The sequence below is a fragment of the Balaenoptera borealis genome (genome assembly GCF_965194805.1).
Source record: "Balaenoptera borealis genome assembly, chromosome: 2".
In the NCBI taxonomy this organism is placed as follows: domain Eukaryota; kingdom Metazoa; phylum Chordata; class Mammalia; order Artiodactyla; family Balaenopteridae; genus Balaenoptera; species Balaenoptera borealis.
The window spans coordinates 104868716-104890460 of NC_138867.1; the positions used below are offsets into that span (position 1 = coordinate 104868716).

General features: G+C 44.7%; 1 protein-coding gene and 1 long non-coding RNA gene across 2 annotated transcripts in view; both read right to left on the reverse strand.

The window, feature by feature from the left end:
- ZNF608 (zinc finger protein 608) overlaps positions 1–21745 on the reverse strand; it is a 120795-nt gene that overhangs the window by 3153 nt on the left and 95897 nt on the right. Inside the window, exons 4-8 of the mRNA XM_082379605.1 lie at positions 6747–6834; positions 3774–6228; positions 1667–2084; positions 844–1087; positions 582–663 (exon numbers count right to left, since the gene is read on the reverse strand). Of these exons, the coding sequence (XP_082235731.1) occupies positions 582–663; positions 844–1087; positions 1667–2084; positions 3774–6228; positions 6747–6834 (3287 nt within the window). The remainder of the gene's footprint in view (positions 1–581; positions 664–843; positions 1088–1666; positions 2085–3773; positions 6229–6746; positions 6835–21745) is intronic.
- LOC309623674 lies at positions 9929–19952 on the reverse strand. The gene is made up of 2 exons (XR_014241453.1): positions 14898–19952; positions 9929–13760 (listed from the first exon to the last, which is right to left on the reverse strand). It is a non-coding gene; the product is annotated as an uncharacterized lncRNA (long non-coding RNA).

A 21745-nucleotide genomic window follows, 5' to 3' on the forward strand; every position in this document is an offset into this window, starting at 1 on the left:
TCCGTTGAGAACATACAACCTAATATTATATGTTAATATCAAGCAAAGCAAATCACTGCCCTACGCCTCCGGAAGTATTCCAAAATCTCTCAATCTTTGAACACTCAAGAGAAGCTCCAGTTCTCCCAAATCATACTGTGGTTAAGGATCGTGGGTTTCCGAGACATTTTTACCCACTAGAACTTAACCACCCTTTCGCTAAAGTTCTTTTTCTTACTTGAAAAAAATCTTCACACTAGAAGGAGTACTCTTAGGAAAAGAGTCATTTATCATCTTTCCCGGTTTCTTTACAGAGTCTCAGGTAGACACACTCAGACGCACATTACGGTGCCTATATTTTAATTTATTCCGAACTTCTCTTTTCTAGGCAAGAACTACCACATCCTTTGTATTTTCTCTCTTCCCAACAGTCTCTAGGACTAGCAACTGCACTTTTCTGGGGGAGGTGGGTGCGTGGGAGTGGAGCCGTCTTTCACAAAGACACATGTCTGAATCACTTCCGCGGAGTTACAGGGACGTGTGGAGGAGTCAAGGTCAAAGCACAACAGAGACAGCCATCACTCCTTAGCCAAGTGACTCACTCTGGCACACGAGTGCAACACAAATATTTCACGCCCAAGGTTGGTTCCTATGAATTTAAATGTCCGGCTAACAAGCATCCTCCTGGGTAAGCAAGGTATAGATTTGCCAACAGAAAAGACTGCTGCTACCTTACACGCTTTAACAATCTTTTCCCCCATGTATGAAAGCATCTTATTTTTGAACATGCCATTCTTTCCGTATTAGACTAAAACAGCACCCTGAAATCACAGCTGGGTTCCAAAACCATTTATATTTCAAGACTGTTCTCTAGCTTGTCTGCTTTTCTCCCCCTGAAACATAGTACTTGTAAGTGATGACAAAAGGAGGCATACAGCGGGAGACTTGCTGCGGTACTGGCTGGCGTGCTGGTGGAGCAAATCCAGTGCTTTCGATTCAGTGGTTGTTTTCGTGGTGATGCTAGGGCTGGTATTGACTTTCTCTGCCTCTTCTCTCCCTGACATCTTCCCGTAAACAGGGTAATGAAATCCTGGCGAGAGATAGGCCCCTGCAGATACACAACAAATGCCACATCAAGTTACAGGCGACATCTTAAAAAAAACCAAAAACATCTGGATGACACGAATTTGGGACAAGAGTCGGAGATCTGAAAGTAGGGAATATTGCATTAAGAATGGGCTACGTCATCGTTAAACTGTATCTAGGTTCTCCGATTCTCTTTTCCCAGTTAATTCATCCCGATGATCAGAGATTTCTAAAAAGAACTGAGCTTCCAGCCATTTCATATGTTTATGTGTCCGTTTAACTCCAAGGAATAGTAACTGTTATGATGATGACAGTAAGTGCTCAGAATATTTTCCTAGGCCATAAAGTATCTGTCAGTCTAATGGCTGCAGCAGACCATCGGAGCCTATGGAAACTAGAGCTAAGGACTCTTGACATTTCGTCTAAAAAAAGAAAACTCTTCCATTAAATCCGTTTCATCTTTGGGACTTCTTTAAGTAGCATTAAATACAAGCCAAACAAAGGTCACTCTTGAAGCATCTAATTTATCCTGAGTTTTAAAATAGCTAGTATTTGAACACAGCCTCTTCCCTCCAATACAGTGAGAACCCGTGACACGTACCAGGGTAACTGTGCATTAGGACGGGAGAAACAGCCCGGTATGCAGGGTGGCTGGGGTCATACATCTGCGGGTAAGGGTAAGCATGCAAGTACTGTATGTAGGACTGATGCTGACTCATGGGGGAGGAGACGGCCACTCTGGCTCCCCGAGAGTCCTTCCAGCTCACGGGAGTCTTGCGATCATCGTTTTTCAGCTTGCTCTCATCCAAGGATTGAGAATCAGGACGCTTGGCCTCTTTGGGCTCCTCTTTGATGCTCGTTAACGATACAGGAAGGCTGGGCACACCACCCTCTTTGGTGGGGGTTTTCCTGGGACTATCCTCTTTTAATTTCTTTTCTCTATCAAGTTCTTCTGACTTTTGCGGGTCTAGGTATTTGGGTTGGTATACATAATGATGCCATGTCCTTGAATCTGGATCCTGGTTTTGAAAAAAAAAAAAAAAAGACTTGTTTCAAAATTTCAATTTGCAAGAAAAACTCATTCATCACCATGACAGCACGATTACTATTACTTCTAAGTTCACATTTATTTATATGCTCGCACTATGCAATGAGCTTTACCGCCTCCTCTTACAGAGGAATAACGTCTGAGGTAGGCATTATTAACAATCCCTTTTACAGAAGACAAAAGCTAAGTTTTTCAAGCTCAAGTAATATCAGGGTCACACTGCTGCTCAGTTTGTGGAGCTGAGCTTCAAAACTTAGCTCCGCTGGAATTCAGAGCTGGGCTGTTAATGTCACTTCTTAACATTAAGTAACATCCTCAGACATGTTTAATCTTACCCTCACTTTCCTTTTAACACCTCACACAGGTAAGAAGAATTAAGAAAACTCAAGCTGATAACAATGTTTTACTTACTGTTTAAGTTAAGTTTTACTACAGTTTAAGTAATTATTATATCAATTTACATCATTTAGAGGGGAAAACTCTTGGTTTCCTAATACATTTTCTTCACCTACTGCAGCTGAGGCTTAATATAACCGGATCACGTCTCATTATGTGCTAACATCTTAATCAAAACAAAATTAAAAATTAACAGGACACACTATGGCTTTTCTACCAGGAAACAAAGGCATCCATAAATCTCCCAAATTGTATAGTTCTAATGCAGCCCTGTGAAGTCACAGCTTGATTCGAGCCTCCAGAAATGGGGAAACTGAGGGTCCTCAAATGGCCTTTGTGACCACCCCCGCGCCCATCCCATTCATGATATAAACCCACTGGGTATCTAGGGTTAAGGCCCAACTCTGGGACAGAAATGAGCATGAAGAAAGGATTCTGTTGCTCTTATTCACCAGGGACCTCTAAGCCCCCCTCCCTCTCAGTGGGGGCTGGGATGCTGGGAGATACCAGAATTAATACTCGTGGGATTGCAGTTGAGTCAGGACGTCTGAATTGTGACAGAAAGTACTGGCACACGTGTGGTTTCATGGTGACCGATTTTCAGGTGTTGGCACATTTAACCTCAGACTGGCTGACCACGGGGGGCTCTGGGATGACTGCCTGAGGCCCATCCGCCCAGACTCCTTGCTCTCCTCACAAGCGAGAAGCACTGAGCTCTGTTTTGAGGCCCTTAATGTAGAGCGTAAAATGGAACTCTAGGCACTTCAAGACACCCCGAGTTTCATTAAAAAGATGAGTGGGAAATGTGAATTTAAGGTCCCCGTCTTAATCTGCCCAGAAGCTGCCAAAATGAATTTGAAAATGTAAAAGAACAAACTGTTTGAGTGCTCAGACTCAGAATCTCAGAGTTAGAAGAGAACTCAGCCGCTATAGGGTAGAATTCCCTCACTCTGGACTCAGAAAGAAATGAAGGGACCTCATCAGAGTCAGTTAGTTAATGGCAGGGAACATGAGTCTGCAAAGCACATGGCCAAGGTTCTTTTTACGACACAACGTGACAAGGAAACAGTGAGCAATGTACATTTCAGAGGTACACAAGAACTCCCGAGAGAATCATTTAAAATATTTTTCAGGAGAAGAGGAATCCAGCCTAAGGAACCCTTGGGTGAATTTCCTGTGAAGAACTCTTTAACCAGATCAAGCCCAGCCATGTACAAGTCTCAGACTGCTCTCTCCCTGTGGGGACCACGCTCCACAATCTTACTTGTTTAAATCTCGAGGTTGGGTCTACACCTGTCTGCTTCATAGAGTCCATGACAGATTTCATTTCTACAGCCTCCTTAATAAGCTGGTGGTTTTCCATCTGCTTAGCTTTGAAGCTGTCGGCCTGAAGCTGCTGCTGGTGATTGGAGAGAAGCTGTGATTTACCTGTCTCCTCAGATTTATTAGGCACTGACGGCCCTAGTTTAGAATGGTTTTTGTTAGGCTCCGGAGTAGAGGGAGCTTTTGAGATTGTGGCCGATGGCATGTTTTTCTGTTTACTGTCCTCTTTGCCCAGCTCTTTCAAGGGGAGCTCATTTTTCCTTTCACAGTCTCCTCTCCCAGTCTGGGCCATTTTCTGCTCTGCCAGCCTCTGGTCCTCATAGTACTTCTCGTACTGTTGTCTATAGGCAGGGCTGGTGGCCATCAGAGACTTCTGGTCCATATAGAGCCCGTAGGCGTATTGGCCATAATACAGTGACTGAGCCAGGGCCGGGTGTCTCTGCGTGATCACCGATTGGTGCTGAGGCTGTAAGGATGCAGAATTATGGTCCACTTTCTTGGCCTCGAGCTGCTCTGCCTTGTCTTTCTTCTCCGCATCTTCCTCAGACTCCTTCTTGATCTTCATTCCCTGCGTGCTCCCGCCGTTCCCAGCTAAAGGGGCACCGACCTGCCCAGGGTGCATGTAACTCGGAGAATAATAAGGATCGTAGCCATGGTAATAGGGAGAGTGGGACTCTTTCATCTGAGATGATTGTGCTGTCGTTGAAGAATGCCCTTTTACGACACCGTCCTTACTAGAAAGGATATCTGACGGGGAACTGGCCTTTGACCTCACGCCCTCCGACCTGCTGTCAGAACCGCCGTCATCGGCAGCATCAGAGATGTCCGAGTAGGCAGGGCTGCTCGTCTTGGCCGCGGAACTCTCGGCCCCGTTCTGGGTCAGCACGTGCAGCGGGGCCACGGGCGCCTGCCCGTTCACCAAAGCGCTGCACTCCATCCTCGAGGCGCTCCCGATGGAAGGGCTGGGAGCGTTGTCGGTGAAAGTGTAAACCTTATCGGCCTCGGCTTTGATACTGGCCATCCGACTCTCTTGCGACTCGGACAGTCCGTTCGCCAGCCCTTCATTCTTGTTGAGATGGTCCTTTAAAAAATGCCCAGATACATCTCTGCCAGCCCCCTTGGCGTCCTCTAGTTTGCCCAGCTTCGCGTCCGTTTTCGGGCTCCCCGTCTCTTTCCCTTCTTTGTCCTTCAGCTTCCGCTTCTCCTTTTTCTTTTTGTCTTTGAGCGACACGAGAGCTGGGTTCACGGTGACGGGCTCCCCCATGATCGTGGGCTTTGGCTGAATGGGCTTTAACGGAGGACTCTTTGGTGTGGCCTGGACCGCCGTGGTCGTGAGGGAGGGCAGTCCGGGTATGGTCCCCGTGGTGGTGCCCGTAAAGGCTGCAGTGGGAATAGCGATTAGCTGTGGCGGCGTTGGGGCCGGAGCGGGGGCAATGGGCCGGGCACTTTTAAGCTTAGAGAGATTTTTGTCCATTTTGCAACTGTTGGCTTTTTTGCCCTTTTCTTTCTCTCCCAAAGTTTTCTTGTCGATTAAGCCTTCTGCTTCCAGTTTGGGCATCTCGGCAGCCAAACTGCCGTCTGCTGCCGAGCAGCTGTCTACGGTGGCCGTCATGTTGGAGATGACGGGAAGGTTGTTGAGGTCGCTGTTGAGGCCCTTCTTTTTGCCAGAATTCTTCCCAGGCTTCGATCCGATAACAGAGCCCGGGCCATTGCTCATCAGCTCTCTCTTCCCCTTGGGGGTTCCGGGGGGGTTCCCCGAGCCAGGGGACACTGGCGCCTTCACCTGCTCGTAAGTCGATACACTTGTGCTTGGCTCGCCGCATTCCAGCGCCACGTTGCTCAAGGCCTCCTCGCAGTCCGAGATCTTGCCCTCGCTGTCTGGTTCGAACTCCAGCTTGTTCTCTGGGTCTAAGTGGGCATGAGCCTGGTGGTACCTGAGGCCGTTGATGTGCTTGTACTTTTTGTTGCAGTTTGGGTGCGGACAATCAATCAACACTGGAGAAGAGCAGCCCTGGTCCAAAAAAGTCGTCTCTGGTTTCCCCTGAGGGGTGGTGGGAGTGCTTCTCGAATTTGTGCGGACACGCTTCCCGGGCTTATTGTCCTCGGAGCTGGAGTTCAGGTCTAGCTCCATCGGAGGCTTGTTTTTCCTTTTGTTGGTGGAGGAGGGGCTGGCTTTGATGTCCTCGGCGGCACAATTCGGGGGTGTCCTTCGCCCGCTGGCATTGAGGCTGCCCCGCCTCCCTTTCCCATTGGCCCCCCCTCTGTTCTTGTTCTGCAGCCCTCTGGACTCTGTGAAGCTGGCCTCCGAGCCCGGGGCGGCTGCGGTAGACCTCGCTCTTTTCCCCCGGCCCCGGCCCCCTCTCATCTCCAGGTCGCTGGTCGGTGACTCGCAGAACCTAGGGAAGCAAGTAACAGATGTCAAAACGAGCATCCCCAAAGGAGCCAAGTGAAATCACAAGGCGCGCAATGCAGCTAAAGAGCAGGCAACACCCTAGCAGCTTGAGGGCTGGGCCCAGATAAAGAAAAGTCACCCGATTCTTCCATTGACAATTTCAACACCTGCAAAAGAACAGGCTACCGATGGCTTAACGTTCTTCCTCAGAAAACCAGCTCGGGTAGCTAAGTTTCCAATCCAGTTCAAATTCCCATATTAAGAAAAAGAAAACAAAGGAGAAAGAGAAGGGGCAGGAAGTAGCGATCTCCCTACAAAAAAGCAACCCAGCATCTGCATTTTACCGTATTCAGTCCTGAATTGCCTATTGCTCTTTTGCCTGGTTTCAATTACAAACTGACTTTTATGCATTATTAATCTCTCTCTGTAGTCTCCTTGCAAAGAGAGGATGGGGGAAGGAGAGGGGAAGGAGAGGAAGGAGGAGAGAAAAACAGAGCCTGAAGTCGAAGGCTCCATGCCTACCTGGGAGGGGCCCAGTCGTGCTTGGTGCAGTCCAATAAGGTCCCTACGTACGTTTTGTTCCTCCACGTGACATTGACCACTAGGACACCTGCAGGAGTGGGGAACGAAGACGGACCAAGGTTAGCACAAATTACCCTACTTCCAGTTCATTTATTATTACTCTTCTTTTTACCAGCAAAGCTCTATTCTCATTTGCTTTCAAAAGCTGTGGTTTGCATTCTTCCTCTTTCTGGTTTCAGTGACCTCAAGCAAAAACCCACAGGAAATCGTGTGTGTGTGTGTGTGTGTGTGTGTGTGTGTTCACGAGCATACACACGTGGTACAAAAGGGTAAGGGCTACGTGTGAGAGTGTAATCAAGATACTGCTGACAGAAGGAAATGGTTTTTGCCGTGTCCTGCTGTAAAACGGCAACACTCACCTCTTAATTTTTCTATTATTACACATAATTGCTTTCGTTTGGCAAGCAGCCAACAAAAACTAAGCCCCAGTTACCAGTGCTCAAACCAGAAGGTGACTGAAAGGGATCGGTTTTGCTTCCAATTCAACAGTATAAAATAACGGTGATTTTTATTTAGGAAAAAAATGATGCGCGTGCACAAAAATAGGTCTAGAGGGGGGTGGAAAGTGGGAGCTTGGAGTTCAGATAGCAGACAATCAGCTATGATTTCTCTTTCCTAATCCTCCCCTCTCTGGCTTTGTGAGACAAGAATCAGCCTTGGTATGGTATCTGTTTCACTGTTTGGTCTTGTTTCATATTAAGGACTCCTAAAATAGCCCTCTTAAGAAAATAAATGTGCACAATAGGTTTGCTCTTGGGGTTATCTTTAGAATCAACTTTAGTAAGCATTTGCCACAGAGGATTAGAAAAAAAAAAAAACAACAACCTCAAAACCAACACGCTTGTTTCCTGCAAGCCATTCTGCTTTTCCCAACTGCTTTGCAGACAGACAATTTAATTTAGCACTGCATCTGTGAATTACTAAACTTAAGTGCACTTAGTATATACCAAATGTCACACGGAAACAAAATATAACATCCTCTTTATTTCTCTAGAGGACAAGTGCCATATTTTTTTTAACTCACTCCTTTAAAGCATACAGTAAAAGGACCTAGATTTTGAGACACACATAAAATATTAGGGTAAAGAAATGAAGTATTTAAGTGTGTCTTAGTTTCTATAAAGCACCACTCCCCCTTCTTTCTTGGAAACACCAAGGGGCAATACTCAGTCTATTTCTAGCCGGTTTACTCACTTGCTCACTGCCGTTTTGAATTCTGCAGCAAATCTGTACTGAACTCCTTTGTGGTAAGGGACACCTCACAAGGTAAGACTTATTTCCTTGGGAATGTCTTTAACAGCAGGTAAAATATTTGCATCGTTGTGACTCAAATAGTGGGGAAGAAAGGATTTCTTTCAAAAGGCCCAAAAAGAGATTTAAGAATTGTTTCCCATATGGTCTGTGTTACTATTACTTAGGTGACAGCTGAACTTACTCACTATATCAATGGGGGGGGGGGTTGGGGGGGAGTTAGCACGAAGCAAAGCAAGCATTTCCTCAAATCACAGTTGACTCCATTCTAACTCCTTCAGGGAAAAAAAAAAATTAAAGCCATTGAGTATAAAAATTCTTATTGAGATGAGAATCGATGGTAATTAGGCATTTGGTCAAAATGTGCACAAGACGGAACAATTGGAGGAAAGGATTCTTTATGAGCACATCCCTTCAGGAAAAGGGAGGGGGTGAGAGACAAGGCGAAGGGGAAGACGAGCTGGTTTTCTCATCATCTACTCTCTGGGGCACTGTGTGTGGTGTCAAAGACCTTTGCAGCTGCTTAAAATTCTTTAGCATGTCAGCTATATTTACAGTGCAGGAATCTATCTGTACTGCCAGAAGGGTACTGCATTTTAGCTTTAGACCCAATAGGCTGAAACACTGCGTTCCAGAGTCCCTGATGTAGCACAAATGTATAATTAAAATTGCTTGAAAGGAAACATGAAAGAAACAACAAACCCTCCATTCTTACAGTAATAAAATTAAAAACAGGAAAAGTCTGCACAGACACTTAACATTTGTCTGCAGTGAAAGGCTTTTGTTATTGCTTTTCCCCAAAGGGTTTCGCGTTTCCAGCAAATGATGGCCGCGGATTGGCCGACGCCTGCTGGGAACGCCGGCGTCTGATTGGCTGAGCCGAGGGCGGCCGTCCGGACCAGCGAGGCAGCAGCCCGGGATAAAGGAGCATCGCCAGGGGAAGAGGCGGCCGCGGTGGCGGGCTGGCCACGAGGCGAGGGCGCGCTCCCTGAGCCGGGGCTCTCTTGGGGACAAGAGGGCTGCCCAGCTCCGTAAATCAACGCGGGCTGATCCGTGTGTTGAAAGGCTACTGTCCGCGTGACCGTGCTGGCTTTCCCAGCATGACCCACACTGCGCAGCTCCACGCACACACATCACGCCAGCCCGCTCACAACCCTCAGCATCAAATTCCTGGTCTCGGAACAGGACAAAGGGAAACGTGGGGGCCGGAGAGAAGGACGGGACCCCAACACACAGTTAATCGTTGGTTAGATGGGGTTATCGGATGAAGCTGTCGCATGGGAGAAACACAAGTTGCAACTTCCACGCTGCAAAACTATTCCCATCGCCTGACACTTATTTCTTGAAGCCACACTCTTATCTAAGTACAAGTGACAGTATTATAATCATTATCATTCTTAAAAAAAAAAAAAAAAGTATTTTCAACTTCAAAGGGCCTCAGTAAGTCAGCCTAATTTTCCTAGAATCCCTCTATCTTAAAAAATGTTCAAAATAAATGCTCTACTCCCTGGAAGATTTTGAACAGTTTCTTAATTAAATACGTGTGCTTGGTCTATTTTTCTTTATGTGCACAATCCACTTCACAATGTCATGTAATATTTATGTCTGCCTAGAATTCACGTGCAAATACACGCACGCACATGTTTACGCAGCCAAATCTGCTCTGTATTGGAATGAAGGCTTAAGGAATGCTTCTCATATAAACTACAAAGTGTACTGTTTCTTTGTCAGGAAGTCTATGTTTAGACAACATCCTATTGTGAGGGGCCAAGTACAAAGGTAATGTTTAGTTCTAAAAGATATAAAAGGCTTATCATTTTGAAGTCACAGCATCTTGAACACTTTGTAACCCATGGCCATATAAAGCAGACTATACTTTTTTTTTTTTTCTTTTTTTTTTTCAGACTATACTTTTTAAAGGCGTAAATGCCCAACATGAACATGAGTCCTTCAGAAGTCCAAATTCGAATTTTATAAACCTGGGCATGGTTATTTTTCTCACTTATCATATATAAACTAAAAACAAATGTACATTTATTCCAAAAAGAGTTAATATTTCTCTTACTACACATTTATTCCTTCAAACATGTGGCCAATTTGCAAGGTGCTGGGGACACTCTGTACAAGTCCTTTTCATCTTTATCTTCTCAGGTATCCCACCAGATTTATTATCTTCCCTTCCCACCCACAGACTGGGCATCGTCTTTCTCAGAATGTTAATAATGCCTGCCCTGTAACACTTTATATTTGAAAAATATCTTAAGATTATTACCAATAAAGTAAAAATAAAGCTGAAGAGAGCAACGGATGGTTTGGGTGTGCTTCCCACACAGCGTTTTCTTCTTTGTATTAAGGGTATGTCTTAGATACTGGTACACAATCTAAGCTGCTGCCGCCACAAAGCATATTACCTACAGGACACTTAGTAAGAAGGTGCTCTGTGTTCTATAACCTGAGCCCTTTCCTTATCTCTATAAAAGCCAGAAGAGCCCTGAGATCCCATAAGGATTCCACATTCACAGTGTTCTATTATCTCCTCTTGTCAATACTTCGCAGTTAAGTGTTCCCAGAGAGATGGTCAGGCCCATTAAGCATTTATTGTGCATCTACAGGGTATACAACCCTAGGAACCTATTTGGTGCTACAGAATCAACCATGTTTTTTGCCTGTAACTCCATACAAACTCTATACTTTTAAGGGTCTGCAAACTTGTAGCCGGACATAGGGATACCCTGTATTCCAGAAGTGGAAGTACGGTTTGCATATTACCCATACTAGAGAGTAGGCCCCTTAATCCATCTGATTAAACTAGACCCAGGATGTGACTTTCATAGTAACCGCCCTGCCCACAGTCCCTGCTCAGAGGGTAGTCTCAGGTGACTAGGCTCCTAGACCACTTTTCCTAACCCTGGCCGCCTCTGACTGTTCCAGTGATGGGCAACTGAAGCAGAGGTAACTAAACAAGGACATGCTTTGGGAATCTGAGCTAGTGGTATAGAAGGGAAAGTTGATAGTAAGAGTAGAAACCTGTAGGTCACAAGCTACTGAAGGGAGAGAGGACCGTGATGGAGACAAGGATATAATAGCTATGAGACAGAGGCCAGTGGGTAGCGCAAGGCCCTCATATTTGCGTGTCCCTTTTCCCTCCTGCTTCATCGCTGACGGGGTGGAGGTGTGGGGGGGAGGGCGGTGTCTCACCAGGACCCAGGACCGTCCTGATATTTTCCAGTCATCTTGTTAAAAAGTTGTTCCTGGTTCTGAACTACAATCTGTCTTTGAACACCTAGGTCCTGGCTGTGCCTTCTGATAACCTACAGACAGTCCACTTGACAGCCTTTCACCCACGCAAGGACAATGACCATATTGATATTCCCTTTGTCTCCAGTTGCCCTCTTTTTTTCCCCTCCAGCATAAACAAGTTTCTTCAACCATTCTTGATATCACACTTTTAATTGCCCTGGGAAAAAAAACCTTTAAAGATGGACTTGACCAAATCCCCAAGGAAAGTTCAGGTTCCTAATGAATTAGGACCAAGCAGAGACCAAGTCTAACGTTCTCTCTTCTATGAATCCTCTCCAGACACACAGACCATGCATACCACCAGAAAGCGGCCACTCCCTCCTGAGTCCCCACTACGCTCCATCCAAGTCCTCTCCCCAGTGGATGCTCCCCAGAATCTGCGGTTTCCCTCTGAATCCACAGCTAGACACTTTCTCAGCCTCCGCCCTACCGGTTAGACGCGCTCCTGTCCCTCAGTTCTACGAAAGGCAAGTGAACTGATAAGTGCCACTGCCAGGCCTGGCCCAGAACAATCTCCTGTGCATGTGCCTCAGAGCTCTCCACCTTCCTGGCTCGCTGGCATGGAGACTACAGCAACCCGGAAGGCCACAGAAGATGGCACAGCCTCCTTCAGCTGGGACCCTCTGACCAGGAGAACCCCCATCCAACAGGAAGACCGAATTCACTCCAATAGGTGAGCAGCAAATAAACTCTTACTGTTTGAACACTGCGGAGACCGTCTTAAACTACACGGTCCCTTTAAAACCTTACTCCACTCATATACACAAGAGGCCTGTCTCTTCCAACCCGACTCCACTCCCTGAAGACATGAGCACTGTTGCACCTACCGTACCTGTGGGCACGGTGCCCAGCACACGGAGGGAGTTCATCCGACTCCCAGGGGCTACTGGATGATGACTGAAGAAAATCGAGATGGGAATGCTACCCAGTGTCTTCTTTTCACGATTACCGTACTTTTCCAATAAGCATCGTCTCCCACTAGCTTCAAGATGATAGGAAATTCTCCGTGGAGAGATTTTGCTTTGAAGATGTTATAAATATGGTTTATGAATTACTGTTTCTGGGATTTGTGAAGATGTTTCCTCAAGAACTGGGCAAATGCCTGATTTCCCAGCGGATCAGCCAAACTCTGTTTATAGTAGAGTTTACAGACTCTTTCAGAGTTTTTACCCTGGGACAGAAGTCTTTTGCCAAGCACTGCAAATGCCGAATTTGGAATCCGACATCGTTTCTCGGGCCTCTTATTCACACTGCCACATCTGCATGGCCTGGGTGTGCACTAGTGCAGTAAACAGAAACCTCACTCCAATAACACCGAAATGGAACCCATTTATGCCACAATCCCTTTTTTTTTTTTTTTTTTAAGTGTACACATTTCTTTCCTTCTTTCCATTTTTTTTTTTTTTTTTCTAGTAGAAACATTAGTGACAATAGAAATGCCACAATATGCTATTTCCTGAGTACGGGATAAAGTTCCTGTATTTAGGATATCACATTACTCTCTATTTTTATACAATGTGACTATTGTACAAGGTAGGATTTATCACCACTCCTCTGTACTGAACTCCCTCCTTCTAAAATTCTGTTGTGCCCAACACTGGTACTTTTTACAAAGCTGAGTCTTGTCTAGTACATTTGTTCATGTTTCTGGCTTCAGAGCTTCAAACCTTCAGCTAGGTCTTTCTTCAAAGGACAAAGTTGAGTTTATAATCATTGGGGGGAATTTTAAATTCACAACTGGGTTGCCAATGAAGTACCTGACAGCCAAAGAACAGAGGGACCTTCCTAGTACCTCTGCTGAGGATGTCTGGAGCACCAGGACCAGGAAAATAAGTGTTGCGACATGACCAGAAAATGCAGTATTTTTTTTTTTTAAAAAGAGCTCTACTGCTGGGCTGAATGTTTAAAGAGTCACTTTAACCACATCCTGTAATCAAACCATCTGGAACACAGTGCTGCGATTAGTCACCCTGAACAGTGGGCTTTATCTGAACAAATAGTGTAGGCAATGGGGTTGGGAGATAGGGCAGTATTAACAAGGGGAAGTGTAATGAACACTTTACGCCCTAGTGTGCCGCCACCCCAGTCATAAACCCGAGACGCACTGCTCTGGTGTTAATGTCCTGCTTTATGAAAGCACAGTGAGCTTAAAGATTAAAGGAATGAAGGGCTAAAAATTGCTGGTTTGGATAGATGTTCTCTGTCGGCGGCTGGAAAATGCTGGCACCACGCTGTCTACGTTAATTATAACCTCTCCAATGACAGTACAGCATTCCTAGTAGGGTTCGGTGTTATTTTCAGGACATTAGGAACAAGGTCCGTTTATGGGAGGACAGTTATGATTCTTTATTTGCCAGAGGTTAATCTGAACACTGAGACATTTCTTTCTGGTTCGTCTAAAGCCTGTCCATAAATAACAAGAAAAAATGTAAGACCTTAATTCAAATAAATGTGTTAAACCAATACCAAAAAGCAATGGCAAAAGGCTGTTCTAATCTACATTTTAAACGATGATATTCTTTCTTACTTGACTGTGCTTATCTCTTTCAAAAGTACATTCGATCATCGGGATAGAATCTACGGAAATCTTAAAACAAAACAAAACAAAAAACCTTAAAGTATTCCCCCCCCCCACCCCAATACATCGAATAAGCCCTAGAAAAGGGGGTGGAGAAACCTGGCTAAAGAAACCTTGTTTCCCCATGGGTCTTATGGTTTAATACACAAAAGAACAGAGAGCCACTTCCATCACTGTCACCTCCCCCGCAGCCTTTGTTCTGAGGCCTGACGAGCTGTATTGATTTGGGAAAATCATTGAGCTTCTTGGAAAACTAGACTCTCGCTTATTCACTGCCATCTATTTCTTTCCCGTGAAGACAGGTGGTCGATATCCAGTTGACTGGTCAGCGCAAAGAAGCTCTCGCTGCTTTTCTTTTCTCACTTCCCTAGAAACGTTATCCTTCCCCTCTTCTAGAAAATACAATGGCCTGTGAAGAAGTCTTGTGGGTAAAAAGGGGGAGCAGGAATAAGGCTCTTTTTGTAAGGCATCACCAGGAACACAGAAATGCTGTCCCACACATCTGCATGGGAGCTTGCACCACATATGTGGATGGTGACAGTATTTTCACTGACCGAGCAGTGAATTACACAAGTTTCAGCCTTCATGAAAACTTTGATAGCCCAAGATATAATTTTTTAAAAATCAAAACAGATCACTGGAGCTCAAATAATATTCACTAAGAGATGCTTTACTTCTTTTAAATAATCAATACTTATGTTTTAGCAAGTTTCATAGTTCACAGGTGTCATTATAGACATTTGGGGGTCTAGCCAGGCTGCGTCCAAAGCCCCCTCACCCCCCTACCCCTGTGCTCCCAAGAAGATGCTTTTCAGATTGTGATCCATCAGGGCTCAGCCAGAACACAATAGGTAAAAGATAAAAGATGAAGGAGGGAGAGAGAGAGAGAAGAGACAGAACAGAAAAAACAGTCTCTGAGACAGACATTTGGAGCAACTTAAATGCATTAACTGAACAGGTACCTGTGCGGAGTATATGTACACACGTACACATTTGTACAAAGAGGTTTCATTTCTTGTCTTTGAAAGTCTCAGTAAGGTATCCTTGAGGCTTGATAAGCGACAGCACCACTCTGGTTTCCAGGGCAAAGTTCTAAACTTGAATTTTCTCCTGCTCCTTTGCAGGCAGGCATTAGTTTATGTGAAATCAGATGCACTTAGATGAATGATTTCTAGCGCTGGCAGGTTTCTCGGGCCCTCTCCTTTTTGGAGGCACAACTTCCTCATTAGAGTAGGAGAATGATTTCTCATCCCCCCGCCCCCTTCTCTTTCTCCCTGGGAAGATGAGGGTTCAATGCCAACAGTAACAGAATGGACTCCCCTGCCCCAATCCAGTCTCACAAGCTTCAGTTATTAGCTCGTTGGGAGATCATTTTCTCTTCCTTTAAATAAAAGCATTCCAAAGTTTGGGAAAGGTATTTGATAAGTATTTATTGAAGTAGGCCTGCAATGAGCCATGATAACGATATGGTTGTTATTTTATTACCTCCTAACACATCGTTCCTTTAACAGGGTTATTTTAGGAGACAGCTAGGGGCCCTGGGCAGACAGCACACAGCCAGCATGCCCCAGGAGGAGAGGGAAACAGCCTCTATACACTCCCACTTGCAGCTTCGCAGGCCACTGAAGATAAGCAACTGAAAGAATGCAGGCCTTTCAAATCATCAGGCCCAGTCGTTTCCTGCACTTAATATTAATTACAGGATCTTTTCAGCTAACAACTTCTGCATCCAGGATCTCCACAATGCTGTTTCTGCAACTTGAAAAACAGGTAAATAGAACAGCAAAACCGGGCCACAAATAAACTATCCTGAAGGCAGAACCTTCCCCTCTACACCACTGCCCCTAAAAGAGAGTATTCTTAGGGCTAAAAGGAGGAAGAAAGGCGCAGGAAGCCATGAATTTGAAAGGTCATTTAACAGATACCTGCCCTGTCCCTATTTCCTGCTGCAGGCTGCAGTCTGTTTCATGCCCAATGCTCCCCCGTGACAGGCCCAGGGGAGGAAGGAGCAAGAGGGGAGGCAAAGTAATCACTGAGATGAATGAAACTGAAATATGCAAAGGAAATAAAATCTAAGACTGAAAACTCTCACACACTTGGGAAAGGGGGTTGGCTCGGAAAAGGGTTATGAAGGCATCAGTTCTCCCAATACCTCTCATCACCTGTCTTCCTCACAGACCTCTTGTAGATAAATCTCGGTGGGTGATTAGCAGTTTCAGATTTAAATGCTAGCGCATTGCTTGTCAGAATCTGCGTTAACACAACTAGAGATTTTAGGACTGCATTTTAAAGTAATTTCTTACCATCCCCAGTCCTTGAGATACAAGGAGACAGTGGGAACCAATTGACAATTATGCTCATATCAAAAAGCTGCTACTGAGGCATGTATCTCCCTGGGACTGAAGAGCCAGGCTTCATATAAATTATGATGCTTTATTTAAAGCCAGAGCGCTTATTTGCTTTTGTGCCAGCTCTGGGCCCTTTTCATCTGCAGCTCTACTGGGCCCAGGAGAGCACACATTCCTACAGCTCTGCTGGCCACCAGCTGTGTCCCCGTAAATCATAAAACCTCTGAACAAGCCATTCTTTACAAAGGCCAACAGCATTTACTGGAAATGATCACTCTGCTATTATTCCACTTGCTGAAATTTAAAATAGCAATTTACAACAGCAGCTGAAAAACAAGAAACTGCCTCTCTCAATCGTGTGTGTGTGTGTGTGTGTGTGTGTGTGTACGTCAACGGGAAGGCTCTGATGTATCTGGCACACAAAGGGGTGTATTTTGTGTGTCCCCTAAGACTCACCATCTTTGCACATCTAAAAAGGAAATGAGGAACGCGGATGTCAGAGAAGCCAGAGTCAGCCTCGCAATGCAAGGCAATGGGATAAGTGAGGTTTCTGTCACTGGGGACCCTCCCTGTTCTCACCTGGAGGTGGCCATGGCCAGCAGGCAGCATGGGAGGTAATTCACACCCTCTGGTAAGTGAAGCCACATTAATTATGGCTCAGGTTCAGAATGTAATAGAAAAAAAAATAAACTGAAGGATTAAGTCTAATCAAGCTCAGTCTGCAGTCGATTTTACTTCAAGGTCTGGACAAGGGAAGGAGAAAGACTCAGAGTGACTGGGGATGGAACAGAACAGCCTAAACGCCAAGAGAGATGGCTCTGGAGATAGACTCACCAGGCTCAAAGCCCACTTTGTAGCTGCTTCATCCTGAACTACACCTCTCAGAGCCTCAGTTTCCCCATCTACAGCGTAGGAATAATATGACTATCAAAGAAGGTGTAATTTGTGGAAAGCAATTAACGGGATACTGACACAAAATAGTCACTCAGCAAATGAACTCTGGCTTCCTCACCTCTGGACTCTTCCTGTAACTGAGGTCCACCCACTGAAGAATGGAGGGAGATGCCAACGTACTAAGGATCCCCCACTGGGAAATACAGCCAGCAGCAAGCAAGGCCTCCTGCGTTGCTTCCAGGGGAAGCAACCTCAGATATGCGCATCTGTACTAATTATCCTGTATTCCTGGTGACCCCGCTTATTGAACATGTGGTGTATCTATCTATCTCTGAGAATCTTAGGGGCTGCAAATTCCAGTACTAAGGACTTTTATTATTTGATAAACAACAAGGTCCTACTGTATAGCACAGAGAACTATATTCAATATCCTATGATAAATCACAATGGAAAAGAATATTTAAAAAAAGAATGTATATATAGATGTAAACCAAATCACTTTGTTGTATAGCAGAAATTAACACAACATTGTAAATCAACTATACTTCAATGTTTTAAGAAAGAACTTTTATTACTTCTATACCTACCACCAGTTTCAACCAATAAAAAGTCACCCTTCCTACCACATCCACTGTTTAAAGCAAACGTTTCCTCATTTCAGCACTCAATAGTAAAGCCACTGAGAAATGCAATTCTAAATCCCTGAAGCCTCCTCTCTGAACTTGGGGTAAGGAAACCTCACATCAAGATTTCAGGAACAGCGAACCGAACACCCGACATCTGTCTAAATTACCAAAAAGCAAATTTCAAGGTCCCCAATACCTCCACGACAGAAACGAGACGAGACGGGGGATGCAGATAGAGCTTAAATGCAAACTCATCTTTCCGACCCCAGCTGAGCAGACCAGTTTTCATGACAATGGTCAGAGGCTGCCTTCCCACCCTCCCCCATCCCACATTCCAAAGTTCTTATCTTTCAGGGAAGAAAACAGCCCCACAGAGTTACAAGTATTTCAATAACGTGCTTAGAGACCAGCTCTTTTCTGTAAACAAGCCTAATGAAGCGTGACTAACGGTGCTCTCTCCCAGAGCAGAGCGCAGGGAAAAGGGCCTTTGTTAGCACTTACTGGAGCAAGTCATCGTTTTGCTGGAGCAGAACAAAACTTAGCTGGTTATTGATTGACCAGCCTCGCTCGGTGCCACTGCTTGGCTGTCTGCTTCTATATACCGCGTGTATAAATACATGTGTTTACGTGGACCCAGAGGTGCTCTCTACACACTCCCGCATACACAGTCACACACAGCCATCTCGGCTAACTTTGGGTGACATTTCTCTGCAAACCAAGATGAAGGATTCAAGGCATCTAACTGAAACCTAATTCCTCTCTGATACCTGTATCTCTTCTAGCCCTTGATATTACCTAACATTTCTCTCCATGCTGTCAGTACCACCGACCTCAATTCCAGAGCCTGTAAACCGACACTCCCCAAGGACACTTCATTAGTTTCCAAAGTCATATGATTACATCCTAGGGGTGACTGGCTTTTGCTTTTTAATAAATTCCAAACTGCCAGTGCTTCCTTCCCCAATTCACCTACTGGTTCTGAAATTTAGCTCCACATGATAAATGGTAAATAAATATCCCATGACGACTTGAATTCTCTTCTTCAATTAAAGTTTGCCTTAAATGGTATTAATACACGCAACAATGATGTTAGCAGGAATATTTGAAGTTGACCTGGACTTCTTTTTTGGACCGACAAGAATTCGAGTCAAAACTTGCTTTCCTTGCAACTCTGAGCACAAATTTCCATATAAATTATTGACTGCACTTTGGCCTCATCTGAAACATTAGCCCCGCAGGCTGATAAGTTCTGACCCCAGGTGGCACATCAAGCCTCTGAGAAGAGGCTGGACCGTTGGAGCTTTGCACTGGGGACTAAGGCGTGAGAGCCAATCCATCAAACGCTCTGACAGCTTTTACAGCCTCTGAGCATTAGGCCCAAGTCAACCTCCAAGACTCCCATTGTTCACATGATTCTCTTCTTCTAAGGTCTGATGAAGTTAGGGTTAAGTCCAAGGCTTCAGCAAGAGAGCAAGGCTATTGTTAGTAACTCAGTCTTTATCGACTCTGACCTGCAGGGCAGCCAGCTTGAAGTCTTTTCCAGAAAGTAATGCACTGTTAATTGCTGCTCATCGTCAGGGTGTGTTTTATACGCCTCTTTCCAGTGAAAGAAGACCTGACTCAACATTTCAGCGTCCTTCCAGCTTGCCTTGTAATTCTCCCAAGAGTGAACACACACACACACACACACGACCAAAATCTGATCTGTACCCACCACAGACCCTGAATCGCTAATTCTAATACCAACACAAACACGGAATGTTTGGTGGGACAACGCTACCACTTGGCAGTCGGCATATGGGACATTAAGTATTTTTTTTCATGACAAATATCTGTGGGGATTAGTACCCAGGGCAGGAAAATGCTTGATAGAGAAATGAGGTAGAAACATATTATTTCCTTCTGATGTCCTTTGCTTAAAATAACTAAAGACCTTTTTCAGCTGAAACGGGGAAGTTAGATTTGTGAGCAGCTAACAACAGACTGGATGGCCTCAGGGTGAGGGTACAAAATTCCACTCAGGTTTCCTTTGAGGAATGTAGCACTCTAAAGGGGTTGCAGAATTAGTGGTCCAAAGGCTTTCTCATTTTCTTTGAAAGAAAAACCAGGCAGACCATGTGTTTCTTATCCAAACGGGCCTCCCAGTGGAGGGGGAGGGGGAGGGGGAGGGGAGGGGGGAGGGGGAGGGAGAGGTGGGAGCCTGGGAAAGGGCAAGCACTTAAGGGACCAGGACGGTCCCTTAAGTGCAGTGGGTGCCCAGACCAGGCATGCCACACAGCAAAGTCCCCCCAAACCTGCTGAAACTGCTGACCAACAGCCTTGGTGCCAAGGAGAAAATCACATGTTGACATTGTAGAAATCACATTCCTTGGATACAGAAAAACAGAAAATCCAAATGGCTTGGTGTTTCACTTAGCTTTTGATTTAGAGGTTTTGGGTCACAAAATCCTATAACATTTAGCCACGAGATAGATTACGCTATTTTATTTAGTATATACTGGTATATGAATTAGTACACAGAAATTAGTGCATGTTTTTCCAAGCGAGTGAACAGAAAACCATTTTTCATTATGTGTCTGATAGTATACTGACTCCAAGGTATGTGAATGTTAATACTAGATTTGATAAGCTTTCCCAAGAGGTGATAGTTAAGAGAACAAAATCTCTTGGTGCCACAGGTTACATTTTCTGGTGCCATTCAGTTCAACTCAACGTTAATATTAAAGAAAATTAGAATTTTCTAACTCAACCGAGAATACAATCGTCAAAGCACATTAAACTCGTAAGTATCATGGGCTACCAGGGCCAAAAAAATTTTTTTTTGTAAAGTACTCAAGACAAAACTGCACGTGTAGCCTGTTCTTACATAAAAGGTCTTCCTTGGGTAGTCCTATGTCTCACCACCCAAAAATAAGCTAGGAAAAGATTCAGAGAAAAATCAACTAAAATATTCAAGTAGCTGCTATATATAAAAACAGACTATAAAGTGTAAGTCTTGAGTCAATAAGATTAAAGCTGCAAGGGGGCCAAATTGATTACTAAAATGTTTAAGCCTCTAGACACAATGAACTCGAGATTTGCTACTGAATCTTGGTATAGTTGAATTTGGAGTCTCTTCTGAAGCTTCAAAGATGGCAATCCAAAACTAATAAAAGCAGCATTATTTTACACAACAGGCAGTTAACATTTGTGTTACTGTCCCCAGGGCGTAAAGGCAGAAAATAAATATAAGAACATTGATTGAGTGCTTTACTACGTGTAGGTCACAAGAAGAAGTGCTTTTACACAGATTACCTCATTTATTTCTCAGTGCTTACATGCCAGGTTCTTTTATTATTACTATTTTACTGGTGAGCAAATTAACAATAAGAAAGCTTAACTGACTGACTTGCCCCCAGTCAGAGATTTGAACACAGGCAGGCGTGGCATCTGTACCATGCTCCTAAATGCATTGTACAAGTTTACATAAACATTGAGTTTATCAACAACACGATTTCATGAAGAAACTACGCATGCATGGACGGGAACCCACAAGGTTACAGCCATGTACGTGCTGATGGGTGGTGAGATTGGAGGTCTGTGCATGTGTCTCGTCCCAGCTCCACGTGAGACACCATGTTGGAAGCTTGAAATGAACCATGGTGAGAATACATACCACAGAAAACAGCAAACACTACACATCAGGGCTCCCCTCCTCCCAGCTCCCAACTCCCACCCCAGAGCCAGTGGTTAACTATCTACCAGCATACCAATGCTTAAAACCCTTAATTTGTTGAACTACTCTTCTCTCCTATAACGTGCAGAGAAAACAGTGGTCTGGGAAAAGCACAGAATCTGGAAACGCTTCTCTATTCAACTTATGTTTAACTGCTTAGAAGGTATTATCCATAGCATAAAACCAAGGGATGATTCTAGAATTCACTATAGACTACAGTTCTAACT